The sequence below is a fragment of the Euwallacea similis genome, chromosome 8 (genome assembly GCF_039881205.1).
Source record: "Euwallacea similis isolate ESF13 chromosome 8, ESF131.1, whole genome shotgun sequence".
Classification (NCBI taxonomy): Eukaryota; Metazoa; Arthropoda; class Insecta; order Coleoptera; family Curculionidae; genus Euwallacea; species Euwallacea similis.
In genome coordinates this window covers 3,522,511-3,550,490 of record NC_089616.1, presented here as the reverse complement: position 1 = coordinate 3,550,490, position 27,980 = coordinate 3,522,511, and the positions used below count along the sequence as shown (strand labels likewise).

General features: G+C 35.6%; 9 protein-coding genes across 15 annotated transcripts in view; 5 read left to right on the top strand and 4 right to left on the bottom strand.

The window, feature by feature from the left end:
- The first annotated feature begins 630 nt into the window (after positions 1–630).
- On the top strand, positions 631–12,270 carry FER (tyrosine-protein kinase Fer). Of its 2 annotated transcripts, XM_066392321.1 has the most exons (15): positions 631–830; positions 893–1,182; positions 1,965–2,155; positions 7,104–7,200; positions 7,868–8,063; positions 8,120–8,257; positions 8,323–8,568; positions 8,621–8,807; positions 9,195–9,383; positions 9,919–10,293; positions 10,350–10,563; positions 10,626–10,778; positions 10,840–10,962; positions 11,013–11,135; positions 11,182–12,270. In XM_066392321.1, exons 2-15 carry the CDS (start codon positions 987–989, stop codon positions 11,334–11,336), a joined length of 2,583 nt encoding a protein of 860 aa, XP_066248418.1. In that variant the 5' UTR covers positions 631–830; positions 893–986; the 3' UTR covers positions 11,337–12,270. The 2 variants fall into 2 exon arrangements, with proteins under 2 accessions (XP_066248418.1, XP_066248419.1); XM_066392322.1 differs by lacking the exon at positions 9,195–9,383 and having other exon boundaries at positions 633–1,182.
- Positions 12,261–13,747, bottom strand: eIF2Balpha (eukaryotic translation initiation factor 2B subunit alpha). Its single transcript, XM_066392337.1, has 8 exons — positions 13,632–13,747; positions 13,480–13,581; positions 13,255–13,394; positions 13,081–13,197; positions 12,887–12,999; positions 12,684–12,828; positions 12,498–12,623; positions 12,261–12,444 (listed from the first exon to the last, which is right to left on the bottom strand). The coding sequence occupies exons 1-8, from the start codon at positions 13,642–13,644 to the stop codon at positions 12,292–12,294; spliced, it is 909 nt and encodes a 302-aa protein (XP_066248434.1). The 5' UTR covers positions 13,645–13,747; the 3' UTR covers positions 12,261–12,291.
- A 159-nt stretch (positions 13,748–13,906) lies between these two features.
- Elp4 (Elongator complex protein 4) lies at positions 13,907–16,005 on the top strand. Of its 2 annotated transcripts, none has more exons than XM_066392331.1 (8): positions 13,907–14,109; positions 14,202–14,234; positions 14,294–14,409; positions 14,469–14,706; positions 15,119–15,253; positions 15,311–15,462; positions 15,513–15,741; positions 15,796–16,005. In XM_066392331.1, the coding sequence occupies exons 1-8, from the start codon at positions 14,007–14,009 to the stop codon at positions 15,879–15,881; spliced, it is 1,092 nt and encodes a 363-aa protein (XP_066248428.1). In that variant the 5' UTR covers positions 13,907–14,006; the 3' UTR covers positions 15,882–16,005. The 2 variants fall into 2 exon arrangements, with proteins under 2 accessions (XP_066248428.1, XP_066248427.1); XM_066392330.1 differs by having other exon boundaries at positions 14,199–14,234.
- Positions 16,006–16,110: 105 nt separating this feature from the next.
- Positions 16,111–18,481, top strand: LOC136410263 (trypsin-1-like). 3 transcript variants are annotated; one of them, XM_066392326.1, is made up of 7 exons: positions 16,111–16,280; positions 16,762–17,064; positions 17,129–17,328; positions 17,375–17,537; positions 17,596–17,831; positions 17,886–18,116; positions 18,176–18,481. In XM_066392326.1, exons 1-7 carry the CDS (start codon positions 16,252–16,254, stop codon positions 18,289–18,291), a joined length of 1,278 nt encoding a protein of 425 aa, XP_066248423.1. In that variant the 5' UTR covers positions 16,111–16,251; the 3' UTR covers positions 18,292–18,481. The 3 variants fall into 3 exon arrangements, with proteins under 3 accessions (XP_066248423.1, XP_066248426.1, XP_066248424.1); XM_066392329.1 differs by having other exon boundaries at positions 16,124–16,372; XM_066392327.1 differs by having other exon boundaries at positions 16,124–16,372; positions 16,688–17,064.
- A 270-nt stretch (positions 18,482–18,751) lies between these two features.
- Pdhb (Pyruvate dehydrogenase E1 beta subunit) lies at positions 18,752–21,534 on the top strand. 3 transcript variants are annotated; one of them, XM_066392334.1, is made up of 9 exons: positions 18,752–18,990; positions 19,041–19,173; positions 19,251–19,423; positions 20,088–20,241; positions 20,299–20,383; positions 20,437–20,617; positions 20,689–20,794; positions 20,846–21,018; positions 21,069–21,534. In XM_066392334.1, exons 2-9 carry the CDS (start codon positions 19,061–19,063, stop codon positions 21,170–21,172), a joined length of 1,089 nt encoding a protein of 362 aa, XP_066248431.1. In that variant the 5' UTR covers positions 18,752–18,990; positions 19,041–19,060; the 3' UTR covers positions 21,173–21,534. The 3 variants fall into 3 exon arrangements, with proteins under 3 accessions (XP_066248431.1, XP_066248430.1, XP_066248429.1); XM_066392333.1 differs by having other exon boundaries at positions 18,752–18,994; positions 19,048–19,173; XM_066392332.1 differs by having other exon boundaries at positions 18,753–18,986.
- A 146-nt stretch (positions 21,535–21,680) lies between these two features.
- Positions 21,681–22,487, top strand: mRpS34 (mitochondrial ribosomal protein S34). The gene is made up of 3 exons (XM_066392336.1): positions 21,681–21,929; positions 21,980–22,307; positions 22,362–22,487. Exons 1-3 carry the CDS (start codon positions 21,738–21,740, stop codon positions 22,451–22,453), a joined length of 612 nt encoding a protein of 203 aa, XP_066248433.1. The 5' UTR covers positions 21,681–21,737; the 3' UTR covers positions 22,454–22,487.
- Positions 22,488–22,515: 28 nt separating this feature from the next.
- Positions 22,516–24,168, bottom strand: LOC136410262 (DNA polymerase delta subunit 3-like). The gene is made up of 6 exons (XM_066392325.1): positions 24,097–24,168; positions 23,728–24,038; positions 23,486–23,672; positions 23,023–23,431; positions 22,814–22,966; positions 22,516–22,761 (listed from the first exon to the last, which is right to left on the bottom strand). Exons 1-6 carry the CDS (start codon positions 24,148–24,150, stop codon positions 22,529–22,531), a joined length of 1,347 nt encoding a protein of 448 aa, XP_066248422.1. The 5' UTR covers positions 24,151–24,168; the 3' UTR covers positions 22,516–22,528.
- A 91-nt stretch (positions 24,169–24,259) lies between these two features.
- The window catches only part of mRpL2 (mitochondrial ribosomal protein L2), a 54,324-nt gene continuing 50,603 nt past the window's right edge, over positions 24,260–27,980 (bottom strand). The window contains exon 4 of the mRNA XM_066392722.1: positions 24,260–24,291. Within this exon, the coding sequence (XP_066248819.1) occupies positions 24,260–24,291 (32 nt within the window). The remainder of the gene's footprint in view (positions 24,292–27,980) is intronic.
- LOC136410380 (uncharacterized) lies at positions 25,633–27,889 on the bottom strand. The gene is made up of 7 exons (XM_066392513.1): positions 27,465–27,889; positions 27,160–27,410; positions 26,765–27,098; positions 26,587–26,716; positions 26,359–26,532; positions 26,199–26,310; positions 25,633–26,148 (listed from the first exon to the last, which is right to left on the bottom strand). Exons 1-7 carry the CDS (start codon positions 27,569–27,571, stop codon positions 25,898–25,900), a joined length of 1,359 nt encoding a protein of 452 aa, XP_066248610.1. The 5' UTR covers positions 27,572–27,889; the 3' UTR covers positions 25,633–25,897.

Below are 27,980 nucleotides of genomic sequence, written 5' to 3'. Positions count from 1 at the left end.
TTCTTTAACATCCTGTTCTTGCATGTGATGTTAACAGGGGCTTTTGTCCGAGCCCTTAGTAACGGGTGAATATTATTCTCAGTTAGTTTTAGCTGAGAACAGTGTGCAATTTGCATCTTTTAACATCCCCTTGTTGGATGTGATGTTAAAAGTTTTCGTCCAAGCCCTTAGTAAAGAGTGAATGTTATTCTTAGTTAGTTTTAACTCAGAATAGTGTGCAATTAACTTTCTTTAACATCCTGTTCTTGCATGTGATGTTAACAAGAGCTTTTGTCCGAGCCCTCAGTAACGGGTGAATGTTATTCTCAGTTAGTTTTAGCTGAGAATAGTGTGCAATTCCCATCCTTGAACATTCTCTTGTTGAGCGTGGATATTAACGGAAGCTTTCATCTGAGCCCTTAGTGAAGGGTGAATGTTATTCTCAATTAATTTTAGCTGAGAATAGTGTGCAACTTCATCCTTACAACAACCCCTACTTGGGCGCAAGATGTTACTCCCAAACAGATTAAAAGAAAAAAAGGGTACCATGGCATAAGAGAATATAAGTCTGCTGATACCTGTCCACCTCGTTACCTGTACACCCAAGAGATGCCGCTGAGCGTTTGTTTCTGGGGTCGGTCCGCGCATTCACAATTAAAATTAGAAAGACCCGATCAGCCAGTCAGCTCAGCTCACTAAGAGTGCGTGGTCGGTCTCAGCAGAACGCGTTTCAGCTTTTCAGGGTATCGTAAGACGTCGCATTTGTCATCAGCTGAGGATTTTGACTTCTTCATTGCTTCTTTGTTTAGACGGGCAACAGCATTAATATTTCCGCTCGCCATGTCCTCGACGTGCGTATGCGTGCTCCGTTCGTACCTGTGCTCTTATCTGTGAATTTGTTAAATTGTTTTAGCGCGCTAGAGTTATCGGCATAGTTTCGTGTTGTCGCAGCTGGGAAAATGTGATCTGCAAACGGTCGGTTATTATCAAAAAGCATAGCGAGGACCATGGGGTTTTCGGCAAATTTGCAGGGCAAAGTAGCCCACGAAGCGCTCTTATCGCGGCAGGACGCGGAGTTGAGACTTCTGGACACCATGAAGAGGTGCATTCATTTGAAGGTTAAATGCGACCGGGAGTACGCGACTGCCCTCAGCTCCGTGGCCATTCAGGGACTCAAAATTGATAGAACTGATGATTTAGTTGGTAAGCATCACAATGTGACTGTTTTAAATGAAAATACGAGTGAACCGTTTTATTTTTAATGTCATTGACTTGATCTGTTTAGATTTTTATCAGTAGCTATCTATTGGCGAATTAGTTTCATTAGTCTCAAGATTGCTCGTGTAAACGCTCAAGACTCGTAAGACGATCATTATCGTAGTATTAGGAAGATTGCATTCCTATTGAAAAATTCCTCCCACAATGAATTTCCCGTATTGTACATCGTTACAGATACATTTTATTACTTGCAACCCACATTCCTAACCTCCTTGTGAATATAATCTACCGACACCTGTGTAAAATGTAAACCGTATTCGATTCGATCAACTTTTAAAATGTGTAATGTTATAACTTCTATTTCCGTTTATTTATCCTATAAACGTATGCATACTATTTAATTAATTCTCCCGTCGCACGGTAAAACTTACAAAGGAGTGTCCTTCCTGTAATACCTAACTTAAATATCAAAGATAACATACACTTATCGCACCGTTAACAATTGTCTTCAAATCCGCACCGCAAATGGTAAAAGGTGTCGCGTTATTATTTGTTTAACTGCGTTAATTATTTCCTCATTAATTCCTGACGGGTGGCGATACGCAAAGGCCTTTCGATAACCGCATGCAGAGATATTCCGGTCAAGCTCAGACAGACAAAAAGAAAGTCCTGCGCTGTTACAATTATTACGGTAAAAAGAGTTCAAGGTGGAAATTGAATTTAAGTCGATAAAAGCAGTTGTTTTGAGGATTTCTTCTTCGTTTCAGGCAGTGTCGTATGTTCATCATGGAGAAATATGATGGAGGAATTGGAAAATACCTCGAAGTTGATAAGACAAAATGCGGATACCGTGGAAACCAAAGCTTTAGACGCCTTAAATTCCTTGCATTCGGAGAAAAGGAAAGTAAGGAAGTCGTATCAGGAGGAACACATGCGAATTTTGCAGCAGTTTAATAATGTGAGTATTTTAAAACTGTTTGATAGGCAAATTAAAGAGAGAACCTGGATATTACTCCTAACTAAATCATCATCTTGCATCATCTTGAATCTGGGGAAATAAACATTCTTGATCTGCGTCAGTTCAATCAAATAGCAACACCGCACCTAGCATTTGTTTTTCAACAGGAATGTAAGACTTTGACAAGTAGGCATTAGGGCATTGAACCAATGTTACCGGATGAGGCATGAAATCCAAATTTAAAATTTTATTTTATTAATGTTGTCAGTTATTTTGAAAATTGAAATCTGTCTTGTATTTGTGCTAAAAAGTTGCTCTAGTTAGCTTGTACCAGTTTTCAACGGTTCATGGATTATTAACACCCATTCACTTAGGCATTTATTATGTTTGTTTCAAGTTCATTGGTAGTACTTAACCGGATGAATTGGTCACACATTTACCGGTATTAAAAAACATACAAGTTGCTTTTGCGCCTGTTTAGTTTTGATTTAATGTAGAGCAGGAAGTAATGTTTTTTTTTTATTTCAATACACAATTAAGTGTTTTAATATACAATTAAACTCACAATTCTCTATGAGCTCATATGCTATACTTATTCTAGATTTTCAGCTTTCTGACAAAATTAATAAATTATTCCGATCGTCAATCAAGTGTCAGCCAAATCTCTACAATAGATGAACTTATTAATGTTAATTAGATATTGCGTGATACATGCGTGAACTTTTCTAGATAATAACTGAGACAGGATTCTTGATCGCGAAGCATTCTACTCTCCAGGAATGACGTTAAAATGACATGTGTTTTTTAACCTTCTGCGGGCTGGCGGTGGTTTGATGAGCAATTTTGACGTCATTCTTCATGACATGTTCTCCTTCCCAAAGCAAAAAATTGAGCCCCTGATAGGCCCATATTATAAGTAACTAAAACGATGACAACTACATATTTGACATTTTATACATATATGGGCAATTATTAAGCTTAAGTGAATACTCACAACTGTTATTATAACTGAACACGACGCTTTCTATAATGGGCTCGGCATCTCTCTGTGAGATGATTTCGCAACTCTGAATCTCAATAGATGCTGTGTCCGTTCTCAGAACAGCAACTAATTAATACTACTTCTTTGTCGGGTATTGCACCAGTATCCGCAATATGAAGGTTTTGCTTTTGCTCTGTTTTTGCCGTCGTTGGTGTGGTTTTACAACGTTGTAAAATTCTATTTATTGACCTCAAGTTGCAAGGCCCGAATAGAGATTTTTGTCGGCCTTAGACAATGCCTGGGAACATAAGAACTACCTTTTCACGTGCATGCATCATATATATTAATTAACAAATAAATAAAATAATCATGTTGTGCGGTCATATCGATAACAGATACAAGCACTTTACATGTTTATATTCGCCTCAGTGTCATGTTTGCTTACGCGTGTCGCACTTTGAATTAGGTTTTATTACACCTGGCTTGTTTGTACAATGTTTAGAGAGGAAATTTTCAGCATATCAGCCAGACCTTAATAATTCAATCCAAGTGTAAACGAACCTATTTGATATTCTTCTCAATTTAACCAACAATCGTGACTTATATATTGCACAACACACTTTCCGGCTTGTTGCACGGGCAATGGATAAAAATACGACCTGTAAACGCTATAAATAATATCTATATGAGTTAATGTTAACAGTTCCAAAAGCAATATGCAACACTTTAATTAGTCGCATAAATATGTTCTCAGATAAAGTAGGTTAAAAGCCCATTAATGTTCAACACAAATGCGCACTAAGCCCTGATGTTTACACTAAATTCATCCTGCATTGAAATTCTTTAGATAATTAGATACGTGTCAAAATTTGACAACATCGACCACCATTTAATAGCCTACGTCACCCCTGTTAATCTCGCGACAATTTTTCAACAAAATAAAAATGCCTTGTTGCCATTTACTGTTTCCTCGTGAAATTTCTTTTCAAAACTACAAGAAAAACCCGAACCCAGTTCTTTTTACACATATCTTGGTGAGATCATTGGTAGTATTTTTAGTAAACCATAATTATAGATTTAGTAGGATTGGGCCTCGCTGCCGGTTTTAATGTTATGTTTTACTTCGAAGATTCGTTTCGAATAACAACAATTTCTGTATTTATTTTCTTGTTTGTCAGATTAACGATTTCGGCCTACATTGTTACCATAAAACATTTTTAATTGATCCTCCCTCAACTTCACTCGGATTCGATTTTAGGTAAATGTCTTATGCCCATATTGAGTTAAGAATGTTAAACGTTAGCACAACCTATTCACTTCGGTTAAATGTTTCCAGCTAAGATGAAACCCATTAAACATGATTGGGCTTTAAGCTTTTGTCGAGTGACTCTCTAGTAAAGGCCAAAAAAGTCAATTGAAGCAATTAAGATTGGAGAGCGAAGTGTTTGTCAGTGCTGTTGCAATTTTTTTTAATTAAAAATAATCCTCCATACCTACAACTTCCTATATAGAACTACAATCATCTTGTTTGTTTATCAGAGCTATCATCGTGTGAATATTCTCCTACAACCTTGGCATTTCTGTTAATGTCTACCATTTATATAAGATGTTTCACGTTTTACAGGTAGGTAGTTTCCTATTAATGGTCTTCAGGGAAAAAAGAAAAAGTTAATAAAACCGCAACCAACCGCCGCTTTAAATTGAAGCCGTTCTCGCTAAGGCGCCTGTTTAATGGGCCAAAGTCTCACCAAAGATTCGGTTAATCTGGGTTCCATCTGAATTTAAAGATAGGAAAACGTTCGTAAAATTTTACTCGTCAGGGACAATTATTATCCTTCGTAATCTCCCAAACAAATACGCTCATGTGTTTAATAATACGCCACCACGTCACTGTACGTTTTCTCCGCCGATTTTCATTAGTTTAAGTTAGTTCCAGTTGAGTAGAACGGCTTTCATCTATAGAATCAAGACAGTTTTATTTCGTCCATTTACCTGAAGTTCCTCTTAAAAAGACAAAGCCATAAAGCCATTGCGGATTTGCCGAAAATAGCGCTTTGTGCTGAGGACACCCATGTCGAATTTACACAAAATAGAGACGTCCTGTGCGAAATAATTTCTTAATATTTGCGTGTTTTGATTGATCATGCTATGCAGGAAACGCTGTATGAGAATTGTCGCAGCTGCCAGAAAGTAAAATTCCAAGTTCATTGAAGTAATTGAGAAAGTTCTATTTTTAGATGTGCAGGAATGTAGGATTTTCGAACCACATTCTTCATTATAATCGTCGTGATTGACCGAAGTTATTTAAAAACGACACTTCCTATCAAAGCCCGTAACTCGGACCTACTTCGGTTTCGGTTATTCTTTATAGAGTTAAACACCATATAGTGACCGACCACCTCCCATTGTTATGGAAATCGAGGGTGACTGATTCCTTCTTGGTTCTCTTTTCGAAGCGCGTTCGGTCACGGTGTTTTTATTGGCGTGAAAGAAGATTATCTGCAGCAAGAGATGTATGAAACATTTATTACATGTTTAACATATTTAAATATTTATTCATATTTAAATGCCAAACAAACGGTATGTAGGCAGAAGGCTCATTGTACACCATTCATAGATCCCTGATAGAATGTGACGTCATAATAACCCTTTGGCGTTTTAGTGGTGTGGTTTTCTCTTGACCCCCTTTTCTTCATCTCGACAACCACCCCGAATCTTGGTAATTTAGAAAAGAGGGGTTGTTCTGATTTGTATTAAACATGCATATAAAGAGCGTTTCCGTATAGATACTTAGATATATCGCGGAGCTTCTAACGGGGGAAGAAGAGGCGAATTCCTCATTAAACTATCAGAATTCTGACATGACAAATAACATCCCTACATTAAACAATAGGAATCACAACTGGTGATTCTTACCCCTAAACATATCTTTAATTACTCTTTTGATGTCTTCTTTGTCCCAGATCACTCCAATCTCGTTGTAGCAGACTGGCAAAAGCCCATCGTCGGCTTATTTCTCAAATATCGCGCCGCGACAACAAAGGTTTTCTCGGAAGGCATGGGTAAGAACGAGTTTAGCATTTTTGGGACCTGTATAATTATGTTACTCTCTGGGAAATATTGGAGCGCTTAAATCTTGACTCGAGCGTATTTCTCTTAATTAAATTTCATTTGCGACTGAATTTTTCCAACCACGAGCTAAACCGAAACTTCAAAATGTAATTTCGAAACACACCTCGAGATTTGCCGCATTACACCCGAAAAATTATAAATTCACGATTTCTCTTAGCCATCAGTTCTACATATACAAACCAAACAGCGAACGAAAACTCGTTTTATTGGTGCCATTACCCGCCACTCCTAACGTTTATTTAATGTTATTTTATGCAGGATTTTTCCACAACAACCTAATACACTTAAAGGTACATCATACGAACACAGGTATTTAAGAATCACCTGATGTAAGTAACTTTTGGAATTCTGTCTTGAGAGAGCCCTCGACATGTATGTCCACACCCTAAAATGAGGGATCCAGAGTCGAATTAAGCCTAAAATACTTACTCACAAAGGTGAGCGCAATCGAGAAGCGTCATCAATAATGATCGAATTATCTTCTCAGTTTACATTTTGACCATCTGTAACACGAGTCTCGGTAAACGAGGGCAGACAATCACCTCCATTCAGCAGTACGCGACATCTCGAGTCAATGAACCAATATTAGACCGCAAGATCTACTGGTGGTACCGCTGGTACTACCATGGGTCAGCCTTAAGTGCGGCCAATTTTATAGAAACGGAAACTTGTTGGTTTAAGTCGTTTTTGAAACCAGTCCATTGCAGGTAGATAACATGCAATTTGCGCTGAAGGAGTGTGCAAAAAGGGATTTTGCACCATGGGGGTTTATGGGAAGATACCTATAAAATGCAGGAATTTGAAATTAGCAATTTACTTTAGTTATTTTTTCAGTTATCTGATGAAGTTGTCCGGAAGAAAACCGAATACCAGAAATACTTTGAGTTATACAAACTGATGAGATGTAAATTTGAAGAGATCTACATTAAAGGTGAGTGTCAATAATGATCCTTGATTGACTGACTGGGAGCTTATGGAGACGATTAATCAGATAAACTACACTCCATCTTCAGCCATAAAATTCTCACTGGCTGCTTATTATGTTCCCATCAAATAAACATAATTCGTAAACAAAATGCTTTGTAACGTGCAATTACTTTGCACGCAATTATGCGCCAAAGGGTATGGTGAAGTGCTAATTACCGGTACAATACCGAAAGCAATCACCATAAAATCTCTGCAGATGTTTATACATATCCTTAACTCCTTTTTCTTCTAGTGATTAATTACAAGAAAATATGTAATTTTCATTGCTGCTGGTAGAATGCAGTTATTACAGAATTACGTAAAAATGCCAGCATCTATTGAACGAAATCCTCATGCCCCCTTGACGTATACGATATCACTCGAAAAATCGAAAATAGACTTGGCAGCGATTTCAGTATCAAGGCTTTAAGGTGCGAATCGACTGAAGTTTTCACCCAACTGACCAGTACGCAGCTGCCACTCTTTCTCTTGTATAAATTACAACATTTTAACCGGAAATTTATCAAGTTTTTCGTACAAGCAAGATAGTCGAATGTGCCCGTGTGTTATGTAGTAATAGTTTATAGCAAATTCTTCCCAGACAAGAATATATATATTTGGAAACTATCTAGCTGGCAGAGGAGGAAGGAAACTAGACGAAGTCCGTGACAAGTACCAAAAGGCCTGCCGCAAACTGCATCTGACCCACAACGAATACGTGTTGCTCCTCTGCGAAGCTGCCGAATTCGAGAAAGACTTTAGGACAGTATTACTGCCTGGATTGTTGGAGCACCAGCAGTCCCTTCAAGAAGCATTTATTTTAACTTGGTTTGTTTGTAAATAATTTTATCGGATAGCTATTTAATAATTAAACGTAAATCTAGGAAACAAATTCTTAGCGACATAGCGAGCAATTCGGATTTGTCCTCCGAAAAATTCCGAGAGTGCCATAGTCGGGTCCATCAAAGCATCGACTCGATAAAGCCCATAGATGAGTACAAAGACTTCACGGAGAGGTATAAGTAAGTAGTGTCAAATACATTATTTGGTTTAGAGCTCAATTAAAGTATCTATTCTACAAATCTAGGACAACCCCCACCGAACAGGTAAAGTTCGCTTTTGATGAGAGTCTGGTGGAAGAATCTGCAGGGAAGCTGCAGCCCAACCAACTAACCGTGGACAATTTGACGGTGGAATGGCTCAGGAACAAACTGACTGAATTAGAGAGTAGCATTAAAGAGAATCAGGAAAAACGGACGTGCCTCACCAACGGACATAACGGGGAAAGTTTAGTCAACGGCAAAACTACCCCTATTAACGAAATTAACAATAGGTAATAATTAAAATATTGTGGGAAGTTCTGTGTGTATTAATCAGTTGTGTAGGTTATCACTGAGTTTCGAGTCCTCAAGGAAGGACATAAACGAGCTGAAATGTCAGGAACGAAAGATGGTCAAGCAGACCGAACTCATCAAGGCCGCTTTGAACGAGTTGGGCTGTGAAGAGGCCCCTTCGGGATGCGACATTTCCATCGATAATCAGCCTGCATTTATCGAAAATTCCACTGAGGAAGTAAGTAATTGAGAGTCAAAGAAATTTACATAAATCATATCTAGTTTTTTGGTACGTTGTATACACGTAAAACATCGATTATGACGTATTACAAAACCGAGGCCATCTATACATATATTTCTCTCTGCTTTACACGAATTTGAGTCAGAAGAAATTATATGATGTATGTCTGAAACTATCTGATACTTCATCTTAGTATGCTGTGATACGTCTGAACTCTGCAATCCAGTGGGATATTAATTAATAATTTATTTTACTTACTAAGATGTCGTAGTTAGAACTATAATTAACTACCATAAGAACCATCAAGCTGAAGTACTAACTAATTATTAGCCTTTAAATTAACCTTTAAAGTGGTAAATTAATAGCGAGTATATACTTGATTAGGGTGGAGGGTCTCAAATTTCTGCACTAAACAAACACTTGACGAATTTCGATCCCCACCGTTTGGTTAGTATGTTGCCTAGGGCGCTTCGCAAACCGTTTAGGCGGAGAAGCGCCCCTTCATCCCCAGTAGCGCCGCCTAGAACAAAGGGGCGCAGGGAATCTGCGCCCAGGAGTGAAGGAGGCGACCCCGTAGGTGTTGGATTATTAGCTGTATTTGAACTAACATGAGATATCCACTATTTATCTTGTTTCACGCATCGCCCTTTTAACCAACTTTTAACACATTCCCAGACCGCCTAACAAAGTAAACACACTGATGCTGCCATGACATTATGCTAGAATTTTCAACCAGGTGATCAAAGCAGACTCGATTCGCAGGCATAAATGGCGGGTTAAAAAAGGTGTTTAAAGTGTCTGCTTAAGCCATCCGAACATAGGCACATATTTCATCATGTCACGGTATGCACCACAAGTTTTACCCTTGCCATTTGAGCCGGCTCAACCTGACATAACAAAATTTTAGTAGACACCTATGTATATCTGTTGTGGTCTTATAAAGCAAATCTGAAACAGACATCGATGTTTGCCATGGTACTGAATCTCTTAATTATTCCTTGCTATATACCTTTTAACCTAAAGTAACCAATTTTGCGACCTTTATTAAAAACTAACTTATTATTAAAACTAATTATAGATACTTAGTGAGCATTACCATATGTTCCAGGTTTCGCTTACAACCAATAAATCCATGGTAGACGAGGAGTGGTTCCATGGGGTTCTACCTCGAGAAGAAGTTGTGAGACTCTTGACCGAAGACGGAGACTTTTTAGTAAGAGAAACTACCCGTAATGACGAGAGTCAGACGGTCCTATCGGTCTGCTGGGGAGGACACAAACATTTCATAGTTCAAACTACTGCAGAGGGTCATTACCGATTTGAAGGGCCAGCCTTTCCGACTATTCGAGACCTGATTATTTATCAGTTCAACAGTGGCTTGCCCGTTACCCAAAGATCAGGTGCCATACTGCACAAACCCATTCCAAGGGAGAGGTGGGAACTCAACAACGATGACGTCATATTACTGGACAAGATTGGAAAAGTAATGAGTATTTAAAAATAAATTAGAACATTTTTGATAATAATAATTGTCTTTAGGGCAACTTCGGTGATGTTTATCGGGCCCAACTGAAGAACAGCAGCGAAATTGTGGCGGTGAAAACGTGCAGGGTGACTCTACCTGAGGAGCACAAGAAAAAATTTCTACAAGAGGGGAGAATTCTCAAACAATACGACCACCCTAATATCGTTAAGCTTATTGGGATTTGCGTTCAGAAGCAGCCAATTATGATTGTTATGGAGCTTGTTCCTGGTCAGTTGACATTCAATCAGTTATTGTTAATTTTATTGGGTAAAAATATTAATTTTGCTCAGGTGGTTCTTTGTTAACGTTTCTGAGGAAAAAAACGGCAACTTTAATGGAGGCGCAGCTAATGAAAATGTGTCTGGATGCCGCTGCTGGGATGCGGTATCTAGAATCAAAGAATTGCATTCATCGTGATCTGGCGGCTAGGAACTGTTTAGTAGGTAAATCACTTTTGTCGGGTTTGATAAAACTACACGTTAACAACCTTATTATCCCCTGCAGGGTTTAATAATATTGTAAAAATATCCGACTTCGGAATGTCGAGGGAAGAAGAAGAGTACATTGTTTCAGACGGCATGAAACAAATCCCTATCAAGTGGACAGCACCAGAGGCTTTAAATTTTGGTATAATTTATCTTGCGTAATAAATACACAGGTGACAAATATCCTTTTAGGAAAATACACCTCCTTATGTGATGTTTGGAGTTATGGAATCCTTTGCTGGGAAATTTTCTCAAGAGGAGGAACGCCCTATGCGGGGATGAACAATTCCAAAGCGAGGGAAAAGATCGATGGCGGTAAGTTGTTAAAATAAACATTTATTTTTGAACCAGTGTTGATCAGGTTACAGAATGCCCGCCCCGGACAATACTCCTGACGAAATGTATCGGCTGATGTTGCGATGTTGGGAATACAAACCAGAAAATCGCCCCAATTTTGAGCAGATATACACGGTGGTCGAAACATTGTGTAGCGCTTATAGGGCCACTTTTTGCTAACCAAGAATTTTTTTAATATAAAGTCGGAGTATTAAACTTGTGGTGTTATGTCATCCTTAAAGGCAACATGTCCTAACTAAGATCTATCTTTAATTACAAACTTGTTTTAAGTTATGTTTCTGTTAAATTTATGTCAAATGTGCCTAGTTAGAGATGTAAGATTTTTCCTTTTTCAACGATTCTTTTCGCAAATTTAAGATAACATCACTTACTATTCGTGAATCATAATGCGTTTTTCACTCTGACCATACAATCTCCATTTAATTAAATTGCCAGTTATATGACAGCTGTCTTAACACAAGGTGTTCAATGGGCCATCCCCATAGAGGAGCTAATTCATGAACGCTGTTAAAGAGAATTCTTTTAAAATAAATTGTATTAATTTGAACATGTCTGAAGTCTTAGATAGGTAATATTAAGTAATCAAAGGTTTTGCACATAACAGGAAAATGTTAGGCCAACGGGTGACACCTCCGACATATTTATTGTAGGTCTTACTTTTTATTTCGTGCATTTTAGCTATAAGCCAAAGAGATCGTTCTGCATCTTTTCTTGACAAATTGACGTAGAGCCACGTACTATGACACAACTCCATAAGTTTAATACTCAGAGTATACATATAAATCTGTGATTTAATTTTGTCCATATAATAATTATTATTAATATTGTCGAGTGTTAAAGGAAATCTTTTAAACATAAGAGGGTTTTAAAATATTTATCAAACATTATTAGTTATGCTATATAAACGTTTTTGTAAGTGAATTCTCAGAAATTACTATTTTATAAGTTTTATAAAAATGTTTCCAGCTCTAACTGTTGTAAATATCTATTTTCGTGTATGAAGTATGTTTGCCCCTGTTGTTATTTGCTGTGATTTGATATTTTATGCCATATATATTTTTGAATACAATAATAAATAAATAGTTTCATTTTTCACCGATTTATTCAATTTTATTCACAGATAAAGTCTGATCAATTCATCGCTGACCGCAGAAGGCGTTAAAATCCCCAAATCAGTAAACAAGAGGGTAATGTAAGATGGCGGCGTGTAGTCCACAAGAGGATGAGCTGCTTTAAGATCTTTCAATTCTCTTACTTTCGATGTATACTAAAAATTTTTCCATGTAATCCATTTAATGCACTAAAAGTTTAAATTGTTACCTTATATTCTGCAGGTAAATCTTGTTGGTTTAATGGGAACAAACGAGAAAATTTAAAACTTTCCGCTAACACGTAAAAGGGCTTTTTCATTTCTTTAGCACATACTGCCATGGTGTAACTGCCAACCTAAAACATTAATTATGATTAGTTTTACAATTTTAAATAATTTTTGGTTCCTTGATTTGCCTTGTTTACGATACCGCCACTCTCCAAAACCCCTTCAGCTCCAACCATTATAAAATCAATCTGTTCCATTATATATCCTATTGCAGAATCTAAGATTAAGGTAGAAGGAATTCCTTTAGCTTTCAGTTCTTTATGCATCGTTTTTCTGTTATGTAAATTTGGCACTGAGGAAATATTATTATTGAGCACAAAATGAAACTTACCCACTATTGTCAGGTGCAGAAGTAGTAACAAAAACCTCAAATCTCTTGCCCTGTTTAAATGCTTGATAGAGTGTTTGCAGAACTACTCGAGATCTAGAATGTGTGAGGACTTTCTAAAATTTAATTTAATATAATTATGGTAATTTATATAATAATTTTATTTCAGATTTCATGTGAGCTTCATCTATTATTACCGATCCATCCATGATAAACTTGGAGGCAAATCTGACAATTTTTCCTCGAGCTTCATGAAGTTTTTTTAAAAATAAATTGCCCCGGTCCAACATTATGGCTTTACATTCTCCAAAACTCTATGTGAAATTCAATTTAAAAAATAACAAAATTTCAGAAAAAATCAAGAAACTTACACCTGCATCTAAACCTACTAAAGTGATGAATCTTAAAAACAGCTCACAGCCTGAGGTTATTACCGCAAGAGGAAAATTGGAATTTTTCATATTTTCAATTGCAGTCTTAATTTTGGATTCCAGTTCTTGTACAGTCGCACCTGAAAATGTTTACCTGCTGAAAATATATTCCAAGTATTATTCAACCATAATTTTTCAACACAAAATTAACAACAGAGCTCGTACATTCTGACTGTTTAATAAATTCCATTAAAGTTCTAATTGCTGCAATTCCTGCAGAGACATCCTCCTCCTGCTCCACAATTCTTCGGAAATAATCCTGGATCTCTGTAATATGTCCATTAATTTAACTATTCTATAACTTAAAAATTACTTACGTTGACCTTCCATTTATATATTTTATTATATGAAAATAATAATTAATGTTCAATATTGTCGTAAATTTAAAATAAAAGGAAATTAGGTTATTGTATTGGTATTTTCTTTTGTCTACAAAGTTGACATGACATATGTAATAGTATTTACCCAACAGGTGTTATTGGTAATATCCAGCTCTGTTTAATACATTATTCACTAATCTCACAATAAAGATAAAACATACAGAGTGACATACCTATAATTCAGTAGTAATATGACACATAATGACACATATCAATTGAATTTTTTTCAATTTTTGGTGGATGTAAAAGTTTTGCAAGTTCGTTCACGTCGTTTTCTATTTCCTCGTTGTAAATAACTAAATTAACTGATTAATGGAAAGAAAGAAAAGTAATGCAATACCAGGGACTGTTTTTAGTACCCAAAATGGTCATTTATTAATTTCCTCCGGCGTCATTTCTCTGGACACACTTTTAGGTAAGTAGAAATTTTCTTTGTTCTCAGAACGTTCAACCAGATTTCTCTTTGCTATAAATACAATTTCGTTGTAATTTCGCAATTTCCAGGAGGTGGTTTACCTGTGGGGACCGTGGTTCTAGTTGGTAAGCACTCATGTTAATAAATTACCTAACAAACCCTTATATAAAAAAATCATTTTCAGAGGAAGATTTTAGAGGCCTTCATTCAAAAGTCCTACTTAAATACTTCCTGGCAGAAGGCCTAGCGTCCAAACATTCCATTTTAATTGCTAGTCAAGACGTAAATCCTTCAAGTATAGTAAGTAGATAGATTAAAACATTTTCAATTAAAGTTTCATCATCAATTTTGATTTGCAGCTTAGGGAATTACCAGCTGTGATTGAGAGTGATCCTGAACCAGGAGGTCCACCAAGGGTGCAGGCTGTGACTGATAAAATGAAAATAGCATTTCGATATCAAAACTTGTCCACATCATCTGTAGATAGCTCAGGAACTAAACATATTGGTCATCATTTTGACTTATCTAGAAACATATCATTTAATGATATTCAGAACTCTGATATTTATTATTGGACTGGCCAAAGAATAGAAAATGGTGAGTAGCATTTAAAAAAATTAGTATTGATTTTGTTTATAATAGGACCATCCAAGCAAAGCACTCAAGTTTCAATACTGATTGTCACAGACCCATAATGATATAATTATATGGTCTATTGTTTGTGGATAGTTGTTACATATTTTCAAGGTTTTTATGTATAGTATCTTTCAATACCCAAAGCATAAATTATATAAAAGTTAGTAGAGTAGGTAGCTACAAATCTTAAAGAGAACTTAACTTTTTGATTATGAAACTTTCTATGTGTTCAATGGTTGCATGATTTGGTCATCAACAAAATGTTTCTTTGAACTTTTGAGATTCAAGAAATTAATGAAAATACATTTGAATGTGACAAATCTATGTTAAATTCAGTCTAATCCAATCTCTTATGAATGTTGTTAATTTACAGGTTTTAATTCATTTACAAATCCTGCTTATAATGATCTCCTAAAGTCAATTAAAAATAAAATCAAAGAGGGCAAATTTTTCCTCAAAGACAATCCTGAGAAAAAGACAATACTTCGAATAGGAATCCATTCTTTAGGTATGTTTCAACTTCCTTTTTCTTATATTGTACATTTCACATTGCACCCATTTTCAGGATCACCGATGTGGTTACCCACTAAGAAATCTGTACATTCGGTAAATGGAAACAGCCAAGATTTACATATGTTTCTATTCTGCCTGCGGGCCTTGGTTAGATCTGCTCACGCGGTGGCTTTCGTTACGATTCCTTCGTACCTCTATGACGAAGTAAGTCGATCAAACGCCCATAAAATAACCCCCTTAATGCGGCGTTTTAGGAATCTCTCGAAAGATGTGTCCATTCTAGTGATATAGCAATGAAACTACAATCGTTTAGCGGTACTGAATTAGAGAACAACCAAAGCCTACAAGACTATCATGGATTTTTCTATTTAATGAAATTAGCGGCAATTAATTCTTTAGCGTCGAAGCATCCAGGGTCTATCGAGTACGTTTTTAAATTGAGGAGGAAGAAATTTACTATAGAAGTTCTCCATTTGCCCCCTGGTAAGAATCGGTAAACACTTGCTTTTAGTGTGGTTTCACTTGAATTTGTTTCAGATTTAAGTGATGCGAACGAAGGGAAAAACAATAATATTTCTAGTCTGGGATGCGGTGGATCTAATAAGCATTTGTTGGAATTTTAGTGATACTATACCTCGATAATTAGATTTAATTTATTTATTGAATAGCTTTATATTTTCGACATTTGACTATTACGAAAATTTTATATCAGTATTATGATTGAAATAAAATTGAATTGACGTGAGAGACCCTGATTTGCACTAACAATTCTTAGGTCCCATTATAACAAAACCAATCAATCAACCCATCCTTTAAGGCATAGAGGAGAGCCAATATGTGCTTTTTAATGGGCTTTGCTCAAGAGCGAGCGTCCGGTCTTCAGACGTAATAACCAGTTTTTGTATTTGGTCATTGTCTTATTATTCCCTGATCTGATTTCTTCGGTTTTGCCTACTGTCGGCGATTCGTGTGATTTAAGCATTTTCTTCATTGATGGTGTCGTGGATTAACAGTGCAATGGTGTAGGTGCCGAAGCAAGTGGAATATTAATTAAGCAAAAGTTATTTCACACGCACTGGCACGAGTTTACTTTCGCTTGTTTAGTGAAATTTGGGTGTGTAAATTATGCAAATTAAAAGCCACTATAACTTTTCTTCAATTATCACCCTTGATACAACAGAAATACGCGCGCAGGTTCAAATAATCTATCCACATCATTAACTCCTTCTGAAAATCTTCTCATAAAAAGTAGAATAATGACTATCGAAAGTCCGAGCACCCTGTGATTAGTAGTTCTTACCGCCTATTAACCCACTTCTTCCGTTTGCTTTGCCGATGATGATTGCCGACCGAAATAATTATGAAAACAGTTAGCTATCAGTGCTCTTCTTCGCCACAAGTTCAATATCCACTAATATAATGTTCTTAGAACCACTACTTTCGAAACAAAGGATCTTCGCAGCGATGTAGCCCGTTTGACCATATATATCATCTCTTTTGTAGTGTCTTCGCCGGTTGCATTTTGAAAATTGTTTTATTCAGCGACCAAATATCGGCTCCGAAGATGTGCACGCGAGGCGTTGTTTTCCTGTGTTATAGTGTGGCATGTTTTCTATTAATTGCAGTGATTTGCTGCGAGGATGAAGCCAATTTTGTGTCCTCACTTAGGACGCGTAGTACTCAAACCAAAGATATTTATATGAGAAGGGTGCCGATTAAACGGTACTTGAATAAGGGCAATTTATATTATAAGACGCACGGCAATTTGATTTTTGCTGACGAAGGCACGAAGAGTAATTTTAGCAGGTAATAAATAAGTCTCCTTGAGTGCTCTCGAGTTATTAAATTATAAGTTTTTTTGAATTTCCAGTCTGAAGCCCGGGGACGTGGTGATGGAAACCGAGGTTTTTAGTCAGCCTTTAAGCATGAAAGACCCCACTTTTAATAGCACACGTAAGAATATCATTGATTGGTTCTTGGGGGCCATTGGATTTAGACCCGATGATAACCAAGATGCTGCTCCTCATCCTGTGCCAACGTCTGTGCCCAATTTGGATTGCCCAAAATGCAGTAAGTGCAACTCTCGATAAAGAAATTTGTTTCTAATTTATTTTAGCTTGTGGATTGGCACTGAAACACAAACGAATAGTCGGTGGAGTTGAAACCCTGGTGAACGAGTACCCATGGATGGTTGCCCTTCAGTATAATAACAGATTTTTCTGCGGGGCCTCACTCATAAACAACAAATACCTCTTAACTGCTGCACACTGCGTTAACGGGTAAATTTGTTACAGAAATATCGAACATGTTTAGATTTACAAGCCGATATTGCCTTAGCTTTAACCGAGAAAAACTCAGCGCAATGTTTCTAGACCATGACCGATCCAACTCTTATGAAACTACCACGTTTACCAGGAAAATCCGAAATGTATTCAGGCATAAATCCTACGGGCAGGGGGGAAACTACAACAACGATGTAGCGTTGTTGCAACTGGATAAAGAAGTCTCGTTGTCGGATATGACTAGGCCTGTTTGTCTGCCTGCGACAGGGAAAAGCTTTACCGGCCTCGATGGTAGAAGGACTAGCTGCTGATTTATTGTTAAATGTAAACTGAAATTATACGTAGGGATTGCAGTGGGTTGGGGAGCGCAAGAGCAGCACGGCGCAGTGTCTACTAAACTAAGAGAAGTCACTGTCCCAATAATGTCCAATGTGGACTGCAAGAAGACTGGCTATAACAGCAGAATTACCGAAAATATGCTTTGTGCGGGCTTTCCTGATGGGAAAAAAGACTCTTGTCAAGGTGATAGCGGAGGGCCGCTTCATGTAATAAACGGAAATTTACATGAAGTTGTTGGTAAGATTGTACACTTACTAAATATGTGCGAGTAATTTCAGTGATTCTTGGAATTTCAGGGATAGTCTCCTGGGGAGAAGGATGTGCGCAGCCCAATTATCCGGGAGTTTACACACGAGTAAATCGCTACATTACGTGGATAATGTCGAATACTAAAGATGCTTGTTATTGTTGAGTTATGAGTTGTTGTCACGTAATGATCAGTGTAATTTCTTTTTTTTGGAATACTATTTAGCAGGATTTTGCACTGTTTTTATGCAATGTTACCCTATTAAATGGGAAATAGGTTTATGTATTTACTGCTGTTTTAGGTTAATTGCGTGAATTCGAGAAATTTTCAATAGCGTCTTCGAAAGTATAATAATAAATAGATAGACAAAGATTTCAGTCTTGCTTTTTAATAGTCAAACAAGATCTCTTTCGAATCTCAACTGTTTAATAACTCGTCGCCGAAGACCTAGAATTAATATGGAGATTTCCCAGCTTGTTGGTTTTCAAATTTGCAATGTTTTCTTCGCAAGTCAATTTCTTATTCATAAACAATCCGGACAAAAAAGAATTGGCGCCTTAATTCACCTGGAAAATCAGTAATTTGTCTCAAGAGCTTTACTGCCGCCGTATGCGATTTAACAGCAAATGCTTTTTAACAGAAATTCCAACCTCAAATAGTTTGACGTTTGAGATCCGTTTTGTTGGGGGATACTTTATCTAAAAAAATATCAAAAATAAGTTCTCTGACAAGTTAAAAGCGAGGTTTTCGTCACATGTCTAGTTACGTATTCCTGTTTCAACAGTGTTGAATCTATTCCCCTGATAAGTACCTCTTAAATCTCGGTCGACCTCAATCACCTTGAGAAAACTAGGCATTAAGTTGGTAAGTCCTAAAATCAATGAAAAAATTAATTTAAAGGGCTTAATTTTCAGTCAATAGCACATACAAAATAATGGTTTGCAAAGGAACACTTACAGTGCTCAACCTGGCAGGTTTAAATAAGATGTTGGGAAGAAGGGCTTTTTCAGCTACCAAAGCTGTGGCTGCCAAACAGATGACTGTTCGGTAAGATTTCAACTTCAACCATAAAATAAATCCCCATTTGTTTGGTTTTCTAATTTTTTCTGTTTCTCTTTCAATAGTGATGCCTTAAATTCAGCCCTGGATGAAGAAATGACCCGAGATGAAAGGGTGTTTATTCTAGGGGAAGAAGTTGCTCAATATGATGGAGCATACAAAGTAACAAGGGGTCTGTGGAAGAAGTATGGGGATAAAAGAGTGATAGATACTCCTATTGCTGAAATGGGTTTTACAGGTATGTCAGTTATTATATTCTGTAACATTAATTTTTCAATTTTGATCAAATTATCCATTTTTGTTTATTTATATCTGGGGAAAAATCCTCTTAAAAATTACTGATAATATCTGTTTGCCTCCAGCTAGCAGTATTGATAACCTTATGCTTTATATTCACACACCAAACATATATTAAAAATAATCCTTAACATTAAAGTTGTTTTTAATATTACTTCTTATTGAATTACTTAGATAATAGTGCCTAAACTGGTTTTAGAAATTATTGCACAATGAAGCAATAACTGGAACTAAAAATATTTTATCTGCCTGTAATTTTGTGATAAAGCTATGTTTTCAGCAACCAGACAGTTACGATTAAACTTAAAAAAAAAAAGTTTTGTCTCAACATGATTTTAAAGAGTGCTTATAATAGGACTCAAGTCTAAAGGAAAAGTCTGGTGTGCTTTATTTTACAAAGAGGACATTTTAAAACATGCAGACTGCAATGTAACATTTGTTCTAACAACAGGCAGGAAAAAAGTGTTTTGAGTCCAAATTTTTACTCTGAGAATGAAAATATACAGATTTCATAGTTGGAATTTTATAATAAATTAATATTAACCATAAAGAGTTCCTTGTATGTGCCAACTTTAGAACATTTTAAATCTAAATATTTCCTACAGGTATTGCAACTGGTGCGGCCATGGCAGGCTTGCGACCAATCTGTGAATTCATGACTTTCAATTTTGCAATGCAATCCATTGATCAAATAATCAATTCTGCGGGTAAAACATTTTACATGTCGGCCGGTCGCGTTAATATCCCAATCGTATTTAGGTGAGGAAAAGGATGAATTTTTCATTTTGATATAGCCTCAATAAATATTATTTTTAGAGGTCCAAATGGAGCTGCAGCTGGTGTAGCTGCACAGCACTCTCAATGTTATGGAGCATGGTACGCTCATTGTCCCGGCTTGAAGGTATAGTTTGTAATAAATATTTAATTATATAAATGAAGTTTTCCGGAGTTTAGGTAGTATCTCCTTACAATTCCGAGGATGCGAAAGGTCTTTTGAAATCAGCGATAAGAGACCCCGACCCAGTTGTATGCCTAGAAAACGAAATTTTATATGGTGTTCAATATCCTATGTCGGATGAGGCGCTTTCACCAGATTTTCTGTTGCCTATCGGAAAAGCAAAAATTGAAAAAGCAGGTGAGTGTCGCCTAACAGCAGCACGAAGGTATTATCTCGTCTCTTAATCTTTTTAATTGTTCTCATCATAGGGAAACACATAACTCTTGTGGCCCATTCAAAAGCAGTAGAAACGTGCCTAGAGGCGGCAAAAGAATTAGCAGGAAAGGGAATTGAGGCTGAAGTAATAAATCTTAGGTGCGCAAAACATTCGAAACTGGTATTTTTATGCAGATGAGTGTTCTTTAGATCTCTGCGGCCATTAGACATCGAAACAATTACAAAATCAGTAATGAAAACCAATCATCTAATTAGTGTAGAACAGGGCTGGCCCACATGCGGAATTGGGGCGGAAATTCTTGCCAGGATGATGGAGAGTGAGGTGTTTTATCATTTAGATCAGCCGGCTGTACGAATTACTGGTAAGAATTTGAGGCTTTTATTAATTTATGGCACTGAAGGTCTCATCTAGGTGCTGATATTCCAATGCCATATGCGAAAGGTTTAGAAGCGGCAGCTTTACCACGTCCTGAAGATGTTGTCGACGCGACTAAAAGACTACTCAAAGTTAAGTGAGTTAGTTCTCCCTGTCCATCGTGCCATCAGCGAATCAACTGTAATGACGTCAAGATTAAGTGCAGGGATTATGAAATTGTGTAAACCAGATGGAAGATGGTCGCTTTTTTGTGACAATTTTCTTTCTTAAATATTTTTATTAAATGCGGTGATATCTGGGAATAACTGTTCTTAATCCGATTTCATCACTTACGCATTTTTTTTTTAGATAAGTTTGTCGGGTACAAGTCTACATATGTACTACTTGAAAAGAATAGCAGCGTATAAGGGCATGGCCCTGACATTAAGTTTGTTTTTTTTTGTTTACAATATTTATTTTAATCTTTGTACAAAATAGGAAAATATACTTTTATGCTGTTTGACTTTTGCTCATTAATCTAATTCCTTCTTAAATAATTTCAAGTAATATTGAAAATTATTTCAAAATGGCGTCCAGTTGCCCTACACGCCACGTTGCAATGCGCTATTTTCCTTTCAGCGTGTCAAATATAATTAATCATAACCTTAATTTTTAATTTGCAAACTAAAAAAAAATTCTTTTAGTTAATACAATAACACTATAAAAATGCCCTATAAATACATTGGTAGAACCCACGATTTCAAAGGCAAAAGCTTGTGGGAAATTGTAGGTAATTTAAGAAATATGGGAGTGGGGCGAATAGTTACGAGAACCAAATTTGAAAGGTACCCTGAACCCAGCTACATGAAGATTTTGAAAGTAGAAACTTTGCCCCAACCAAAAAATCAACCTCCAGACGTAAGTTTGCTCCAATTGCACACAAAAGCATCAAGTCTTTATCTTTACAGTATCTTAGAAGTGTCAGAGTTTTAGTGCAAAAAACATTCAGAGGAAAAATCATGAAAGATCCGATACTAATTGAACGTACTTCATACAAAACAGATTATAGGCTCATACCTAAACATGAAGAAGCAACTTACTGCAAACTAACACAGCCATCTGAACCAACAGCTCAAAAAATACTACCCAGAACTATGGAATTTCCCCCTTTATTGAGAGAGCTCATTAAGCGAGAACGCATTAGTACTAAAGGCCATGTTGAAAATAAAGATTTGCAGCTTGAAATCTGTTATAATAAAGAAAGTTTGAATAGTAAATATGTTATTGCTGAAGAAGGTAATAGAATAAATTGCAGTTTGTTAGGGAAAGTGTAAATTTTTGGGATTTTAGGACAAGAAGCCACTGAAAAATTTGTTATGGGTATAGGGAATCCTGTTACTTCGAGATTGTATGAAGGCATAACTTTGGAAGATAGGGTATGAAGCATACTAATGAATTAAAAATTATTATTATGAATATTTTTCTTTTATTGAACAATATTAAAAATAAAATATCTCCTACTCCTTTTTAAAAAAATTCATAAGTGTGGGCTGATTAGTTTTTGAAACCTTATTCTTGCTTCCTTTGTTAGCTTTTGCAGTTACTTTATTTGGACTTGTATCATTTCCCGAGCTACCACTGCCTTTCTTTTGCAATTTGGATTTTATTGGTTCTTCATGTTTAGCAATTTTGTTATTAGGCTCATATTCATCTTCAGAAGCTGTTTCATAAATGTATTCTGTTTGAGTTACTAAGAAGAATGGATTAAAAAAAAGGATAATAAAAATTTGAAACAAAGTTACCAATAAATCCTTCATCATCTTCATAAGTGTTTTTAACAGCCTTCCTCCGTTTGTTTTTGGGTGGCAAAGGTTTGGGTGGTGGTTCTTGTTCTTCCAAAAATGTTTGCTCTATAAGGTCATCTTCAGCATCAGACTTATCTGAACCAAATATATCTGGAATAGGATTATTGAGTAAATTCATCTTTGGTGCATTTAAATAAATTTCTTACCATCACTCTCTGATTCCTCATCAATAATAATCCTCTTACGCTTTTTCTCAGATTTACCCTCTTTAACAGCCCTACTTCTTTTTGTTGTTTTTCGTTGGCTTGGTTTCTTGCCTTTTTCAACCTTGCTAGGCTCACATTTGTTGGTTGGTATATCCAAGTCTTTCAATATATCCTCATCAGTGTCTAAATCAAACAAATCTAGTTTCTCTTCTTTTTTCATGACACATTCTTCTTCCTTTGTTTCACTTTTAATACTTTCTAATGAATCACTTGAATTTTTAGTTGATGACTTTATAAGGAAATTTGATAAACCTTTGACGGAAACTGGCTTTGGGTCTGGCTGCTTAGACTTTTTTTTATTTTGAGCAGCATTATTAAATAAGTTTGCAATACTGCCTTGAGTATTTGCCTAAAATAATGAAATAAAAACACTGGAAATAAGAAAATCAGTAAGCATGCTTACCTTTGGTTTATTAATTTCCTCTTTGTTATGTTCATTCTGTTCTTCAGTTTTTATTTCTTTAGAAACAGTTTTAGATGAGCTATTAAATACTATAGATTTTTCTTTAGTTAAAGGCCCACATGTAGATGGTACAACTCCCTTTTTAATTACCCTTTTGATGCAGTTTTTTCCAATTAATGCACCCAACCTTATTTTCAAAAATGAGTACCTATTTGTCTATGAGATTTATTAAAAACACTTACTTTATAACATCAAGCTTTGACTCAATGTCTGGTTCCACAAGAGATATAATATTGTAATTAATATCTTTAGCCTTCTGAATACTGAATATAGATTCTTGGACATTACTCTCAAATGTTTGTTTCTCATTCATATGAGTCTCTTCACTAACTAGAACCACAGATATTTTACCAGTGTCTTTTTGAATGCCATTTAAAATATATGTTGGGTGGATTTCTTTAGATCCCTGGTTTACTTCTAAGAATTTGATAATACATTCTTCAGCCTTTTTGTAAGGTAAGTTAGCAATGGTTGCATATAAGGGGACTGTTATCTGAGGAATTAATAATATATATAAGTGCTGCAAAATAGTTTATTCATGGCATACTTACAATTTTATCATCATCTTTTATCAGTTCCTCTAATTTGTCTAAGTGTTTTTCCATATTTTAACTTAATACAGGTGACCGCTAATAGATTAGTTAACTGTTTATTAAAATTTATTTTAAAACTGCTACAAGAAAACTAGAGGAATTTTCAAAATTGTTTAATTATTTATGTTTGTTTGTTATGACAATTCCCGCCATCTGTCTTTCGAACTATCACATGAAGTTGACATATACGGATATATTTTTTATTTCCTTTCTTACAGGTATGAGCGAGATAAATCTCTATTTTGGTGCTTCAATCCGAATGAAAGATTTGACATTTGTCAAATCATCATAACCTAATTTTTAAATAATAAAATTTTTAAGTTATATTTTATAATTATTTAGACAAAACTTTTAATTTATAAATAATTTTCATGCAAAGGCTAATAATAAATTATATAATAAGCGAGTTCAAGCATGAAAATCCATTATGCAATTCTTTCTGGCTTATTTGCAGGAACTGCAGGAGCCCTAGGGAAGGTCTCGGGAAGTAAATCTTTAGAGGTACAAATTGCTCATTAAATTCTGTCAATTAATCTTCCGTTAATAATTACCCTGCCTCAACAACAATTAATAATCAAAACAGCTAATTTTTAGGAATTGTTGTTAGTAAGGATTATTTGCTTTGGAGGTATGCTTGCATGTAATGCAATGGTTTGGACTATGTTCATTAAAGCTCTGCATCAATCAGAATCATCCCTGGTTGCAACTATAATTAGTTCTACCACAAATTATACCCTAACTGTAAGCATTTGAACTCTTGAATGGATTTATTCTTACAATTAGGGCTTGAGTTTCTGTCTTACCAGTAACATTTTAGGCCTTTCTTGGGTATTTCTTACTGGGCGAACTGACAACTATATACTGGTGGCTTGGGATGTTCTTTATTGTAATTGGTTTGTCAATTATTGTATCTGAGGATATTGTCAAAAATGAGTCAGTTGAACTTCAGAGAAAGAGGCTTTGACAGTAATAAGTGTTATTCAAATAAAAATTCAATATTCCATAAATTATTGTTGTAAATATATTCTATATATTTGAGGTGAATTATTCATTTTTTGTTTTATTTTGTGTGGAAAAAATGCTTCACACATAAGTAGGCATTATAAGAGCAGTGTAAGTGTACACTATTTTCAGTTAAAACTAGGTGAAATTTTCATGAAAAATTAAAAATATTGGAGACCCAATTAAAGTCCCCGCTATTAGCTGAAAATAACTATTTTGATATTAAAAAGAAGTAATTTTATGAATTAGTTCATATTTTTTAGTTCTGTTAATTTTTGTTTTTATAATAGTTTCTAGTATCTGAAGCACAATAATTTTAACTGAAAATAGTCTGCAATTCTACCCCTCTAACAATTTTTATTTGTGGGTGTGTAAGAAGCTATTTCCAAACAAAATAAAAGGAAATTCATTTTCTGTGATGTTTTATTGATATTTTGATTTTTGTATCAAAACTTTTATCATCCAAATTGTCTGAAAATGATTGAAACTGATTTTTAAAAAATTGATTGAGAACTGATATACAAAAATTATTGATCACAAAATGACATAATTTAGCCATCAAAGATCTTGTTATTAGTTATTCCATTTTTGTAGCACTCTTCTATGAACTGCTATTTAAAATTAAAATAAACTATTTGTTTGCAATTATATAATTCCTGCTGCATAAATAGACATGCATAATAGACAGTTAAATAGACTCAATAAAGAATATAATCTAATAAATTAATTCCTCAATAAAGGTAAACAATTTTCCCATCTAACTGGTGCCTTCTGAACCAGTACCATCTTCAGGCACATCAAAGCTGCTCATCACAAACATGCTTGGGATTTGCCACAGTTGGAAAACATTGCATTCCAGCACCCTTTCTTGTTCTCGCTTCTGATCTAAATCTTTCTGAAGAGCGCTTTCACGTTCAGTTAACTGCTTTAGTTGCTGACACAGGGCTTTGTGAATCTCACCACTTTCTTCTTGATGATTCCTCAGCAATTTTAATTCAAGCTCACATTCTAAAAAATATTTGTAGAAAAAAAATTAAAATTTACTAAATTAAACTTACTTCGATTTAACATTGCAACCTGACTCATAGCTTCATAGACTGTTATGGTGGCATTTTTATTTGGATTGCAGGAATATCCCTCAAGACTTGATTCATCCAGAGAATTACTTGCCTGTCAAATACTTAAATTACCCCTAATTCAACGTGTTGCATGACTTACCATGCTGCCCTCAGTTTTGTTAGTTATAGTAGATTCCACATCTGACAATTCACGATGAATATCCCCGGCCAAGGAAGTTAAGTGTTTCTTAGCTTGAAGGTGCTCTCGTTTATTGTGAAGGTTGTGAAACCATTGGTCACAAGTACGACAGTATAACTCCTCATTATCCTCTTCCTATGTATTCACTTCAAGAATATAATTGTTCAAAAAACCATCACAACAACTTACATCAAAATCATCTGTGGCGTCCATGTCGCTTTCAGATAAAACATTATTTTGAAGCCTGTTTCTCCTCTTTTTATTCAAATATGCTCTGTATGCTTCTGAATGTCGATACTGCTTTAGCTCTTCTCTATACCTATTTTAAATCATTATTAACTATAAAATAAATTATGAAACTAAGTACCTTTTCTTGTCTTCTTCTGCTCTATTCAAATAAGGCTTCTTCTGTTCTAGGGTTAAGCTTGACCATCTGTTGCCAACAATTTTAGTAATTTCATAAAAAGGTAGAGAGCTCTCTTTGAAAAAGCCCCGCTGCTCATTCAAGTATAAGTTATAACCTGTGGCTGGAGCTTTAGGAGGCAGATTTAACAACTCAGGCTTACGCTTCCTTCCCTTTGGCCAGCCCCCTCTACCCTTTTTCTTAACTAGCACCTGATGAGGTGATAAACATCCATCACTATTTAAAACTGATATACTACCTCTAGTAGAGTCAGACTCCTCACTAGATTTATCCCTGCCTATAAAAATTTTCTTTGATGGAAGAGGTAACAGAGCTTAAGACAAACATAGCTAACAAACCTAAATTACTGTTCAATGAAATTTCATCAGGAATTGAAGACACTTTGGTAAACGAAGGGTAAGTTGAACTTGAAGCTGTTGTGGTGCAAGTGCTGTCACTACACTCACTAGAAAAGCCTCCATCACTGTCACAAGCCATTCTCAAATTGGGTACTTTATTATGAACATGCTGCACAACTATGTGTCTGTCTCCTTGCTGCAAGATGTTCATGTCTGTAGACAGGGCATCATTGACGGTCATGCAGATGAGACTAATTATTGATTTGGTCAGTATTAAAGCTTTCTATGATAAAAAATTATCTTACCCTGTGCGAGTATGCATGAGGAAGCCTTTTCCCAAAATCATATTGGCATCAGCCAAAAGAGCTTCTTCAGATGACAGTGAAGGTGGGTTTTCAGGTTTTTGTGACATTATGTAATAAGTATGTATAAAATAGGACTCCTGGTCTGTTTGAAGAATATAAATATGTAATTTATATGCTTGATAATAAATATAGTTTAATCTTAGGTTTTAGATTCATAGCTAGATTGGCGACTGATTTCTAAAGGATATATTATTATTTATAAGCTACTCAAAGTATTTGAAGACGTTCCAAATGGGGCATCTTTAAGGCTTCAAACGTGAGAATTTCAAGTAATTTTTAAATAATTAAAATTGATAAATAATAAACTCAAAAAGATAGTAATTTTTGATTTGGCGACTACAAAATAGGAAAAGAGCTATATTATATTGTTTGTTTACCAGCAATTGTCTACATTAATTTCAAGACAGGTCAATCGAGTATAACACTTCCACTGTAGGTTCAGAGTTTCTGTCTCCA

Excerpts from the sequence above, each read along its gene's own strand:
- FER (XM_066392321.1), top strand. The coding sequence starts at position 987 with ATGGGGTTTTCGGCAAATTTGCAGGGCAAAGTAGCCCACGAAGCGCTC. Across the intron at positions 7,201-7,867 it reads TGAAGAGATCTACATTAAAG|CTGGCAGAGGAGGAAGGAAA; the intron begins GTGAGTGTCAAT and ends GAAACTATCTAG. Across the intron at positions 8,064-8,119 it reads GAAGCATTTATTTTAACTTG|GAAACAAATTCTTAGCGACA; the intron begins GTTTGTTTGTAA and ends ACGTAAATCTAG.
- eIF2Balpha (XM_066392337.1), bottom strand. Across the intron at positions 13,198-13,254 it reads TAGTAGGTTTAGATGCAGGT|AGTTTTGGAGAATGTAAAGC; the intron begins GTAAGTTTCTTG and ends AATTTCACATAG. Across the intron at positions 13,000-13,080 it reads AGTTTATCATGGATGGATCG|AAAGTCCTCACACATTCTAG; the intron begins GTAATAATAGAT and ends ATTAAATTTTAG.
- Elp4 (XM_066392330.1), top strand. The coding sequence starts at position 14,007 with ATGGAAAGAAAGAAAAGTAATGCAATACCAGGGACTGTTTTTAGTACC. Across the intron at positions 14,235-14,293 it reads GGGGACCGTGGTTCTAGTTG|AGGAAGATTTTAGAGGCCTT; the intron begins GTAAGCACTCAT and ends AATCATTTTCAG. Across the intron at positions 14,410-14,468 it reads ACGTAAATCCTTCAAGTATA|CTTAGGGAATTACCAGCTGT; the intron begins GTAAGTAGATAG and ends TTTGATTTGCAG.
- LOC136410263 (XM_066392326.1), top strand. The coding sequence starts at position 16,252 with ATGGTGTCGTGGATTAACAGTGCAATGGT. Across the intron at positions 17,065-17,128 it reads ACGAAGAGTAATTTTAGCAG|TCTGAAGCCCGGGGACGTGG; the intron begins GTAATAAATAAG and ends TTGAATTTCCAG. Across the intron at positions 18,117-18,175 it reads AAATTTACATGAAGTTGTTG|GGATAGTCTCCTGGGGAGAA; the intron begins GTAAGATTGTAC and ends TTGGAATTTCAG.
- Pdhb (XM_066392334.1), top strand. The coding sequence starts at position 19,061 with ATGGTTTGCAAAGGAACACTTACAGTGCTCAACCTGGCAGGTTTAAAT. Across the intron at positions 19,174-19,250 it reads GCCAAACAGATGACTGTTCG|TGATGCCTTAAATTCAGCCC; the intron begins GTAAGATTTCAA and ends CTCTTTCAATAG. Across the intron at positions 19,424-20,087 it reads TGCTGAAATGGGTTTTACAG|GTATTGCAACTGGTGCGGCC; the intron begins GTATGTCAGTTA and ends TATTTCCTACAG.
- mRpS34 (XM_066392336.1), top strand. The coding sequence starts at position 21,738 with ATGCCCTATAAATACATTGGTAGAACCCACGATTTCAAAGGCAAAAGC. Across the intron at positions 21,930-21,979 it reads CAAAAAATCAACCTCCAGAC|TATCTTAGAAGTGTCAGAGT; the intron begins GTAAGTTTGCTC and ends TTATCTTTACAG. Across the intron at positions 22,308-22,361 it reads ATATGTTATTGCTGAAGAAG|GACAAGAAGCCACTGAAAAA; the intron begins GTAATAGAATAA and ends TTGGGATTTTAG.
- LOC136410262 (XM_066392325.1), bottom strand. The coding sequence starts at position 24,150 with ATGGAAAAACACTTAGACAAATTAGAGGAACTGATAAAAGATGATGAT. Across the intron at positions 22,967-23,022 it reads TGAGGAATCAGAGAGTGATG|ATATATTTGGTTCAGATAAG; the intron begins GTAAGAAATTTA and ends ATCCTATTCCAG. Across the intron at positions 22,762-22,813 it reads AGATGATGAAGGATTTATTG|TAACTCAAACAGAATACATT; the intron begins GTAACTTTGTTT and ends CATTCTTCTTAG.
- LOC136410380 (XM_066392513.1), bottom strand. The coding sequence starts at position 27,571 with ATGTCACAAAAACCTGAAAACCCACCTTCACTGTCATCTGAAGAAGCT. Across the intron at positions 26,533-26,586 it reads ACGCCACAGATGATTTTGAT|GAAGAGGATAATGAGGAGTT; the intron begins GTAAGTTGTTGT and ends GTGAATACATAG. Across the intron at positions 26,311-26,358 it reads ACAAAACTGAGGGCAGCATG|GCAAGTAATTCTCTGGATGA; the intron begins GTAAGTCATGCA and ends AGTATTTGACAG.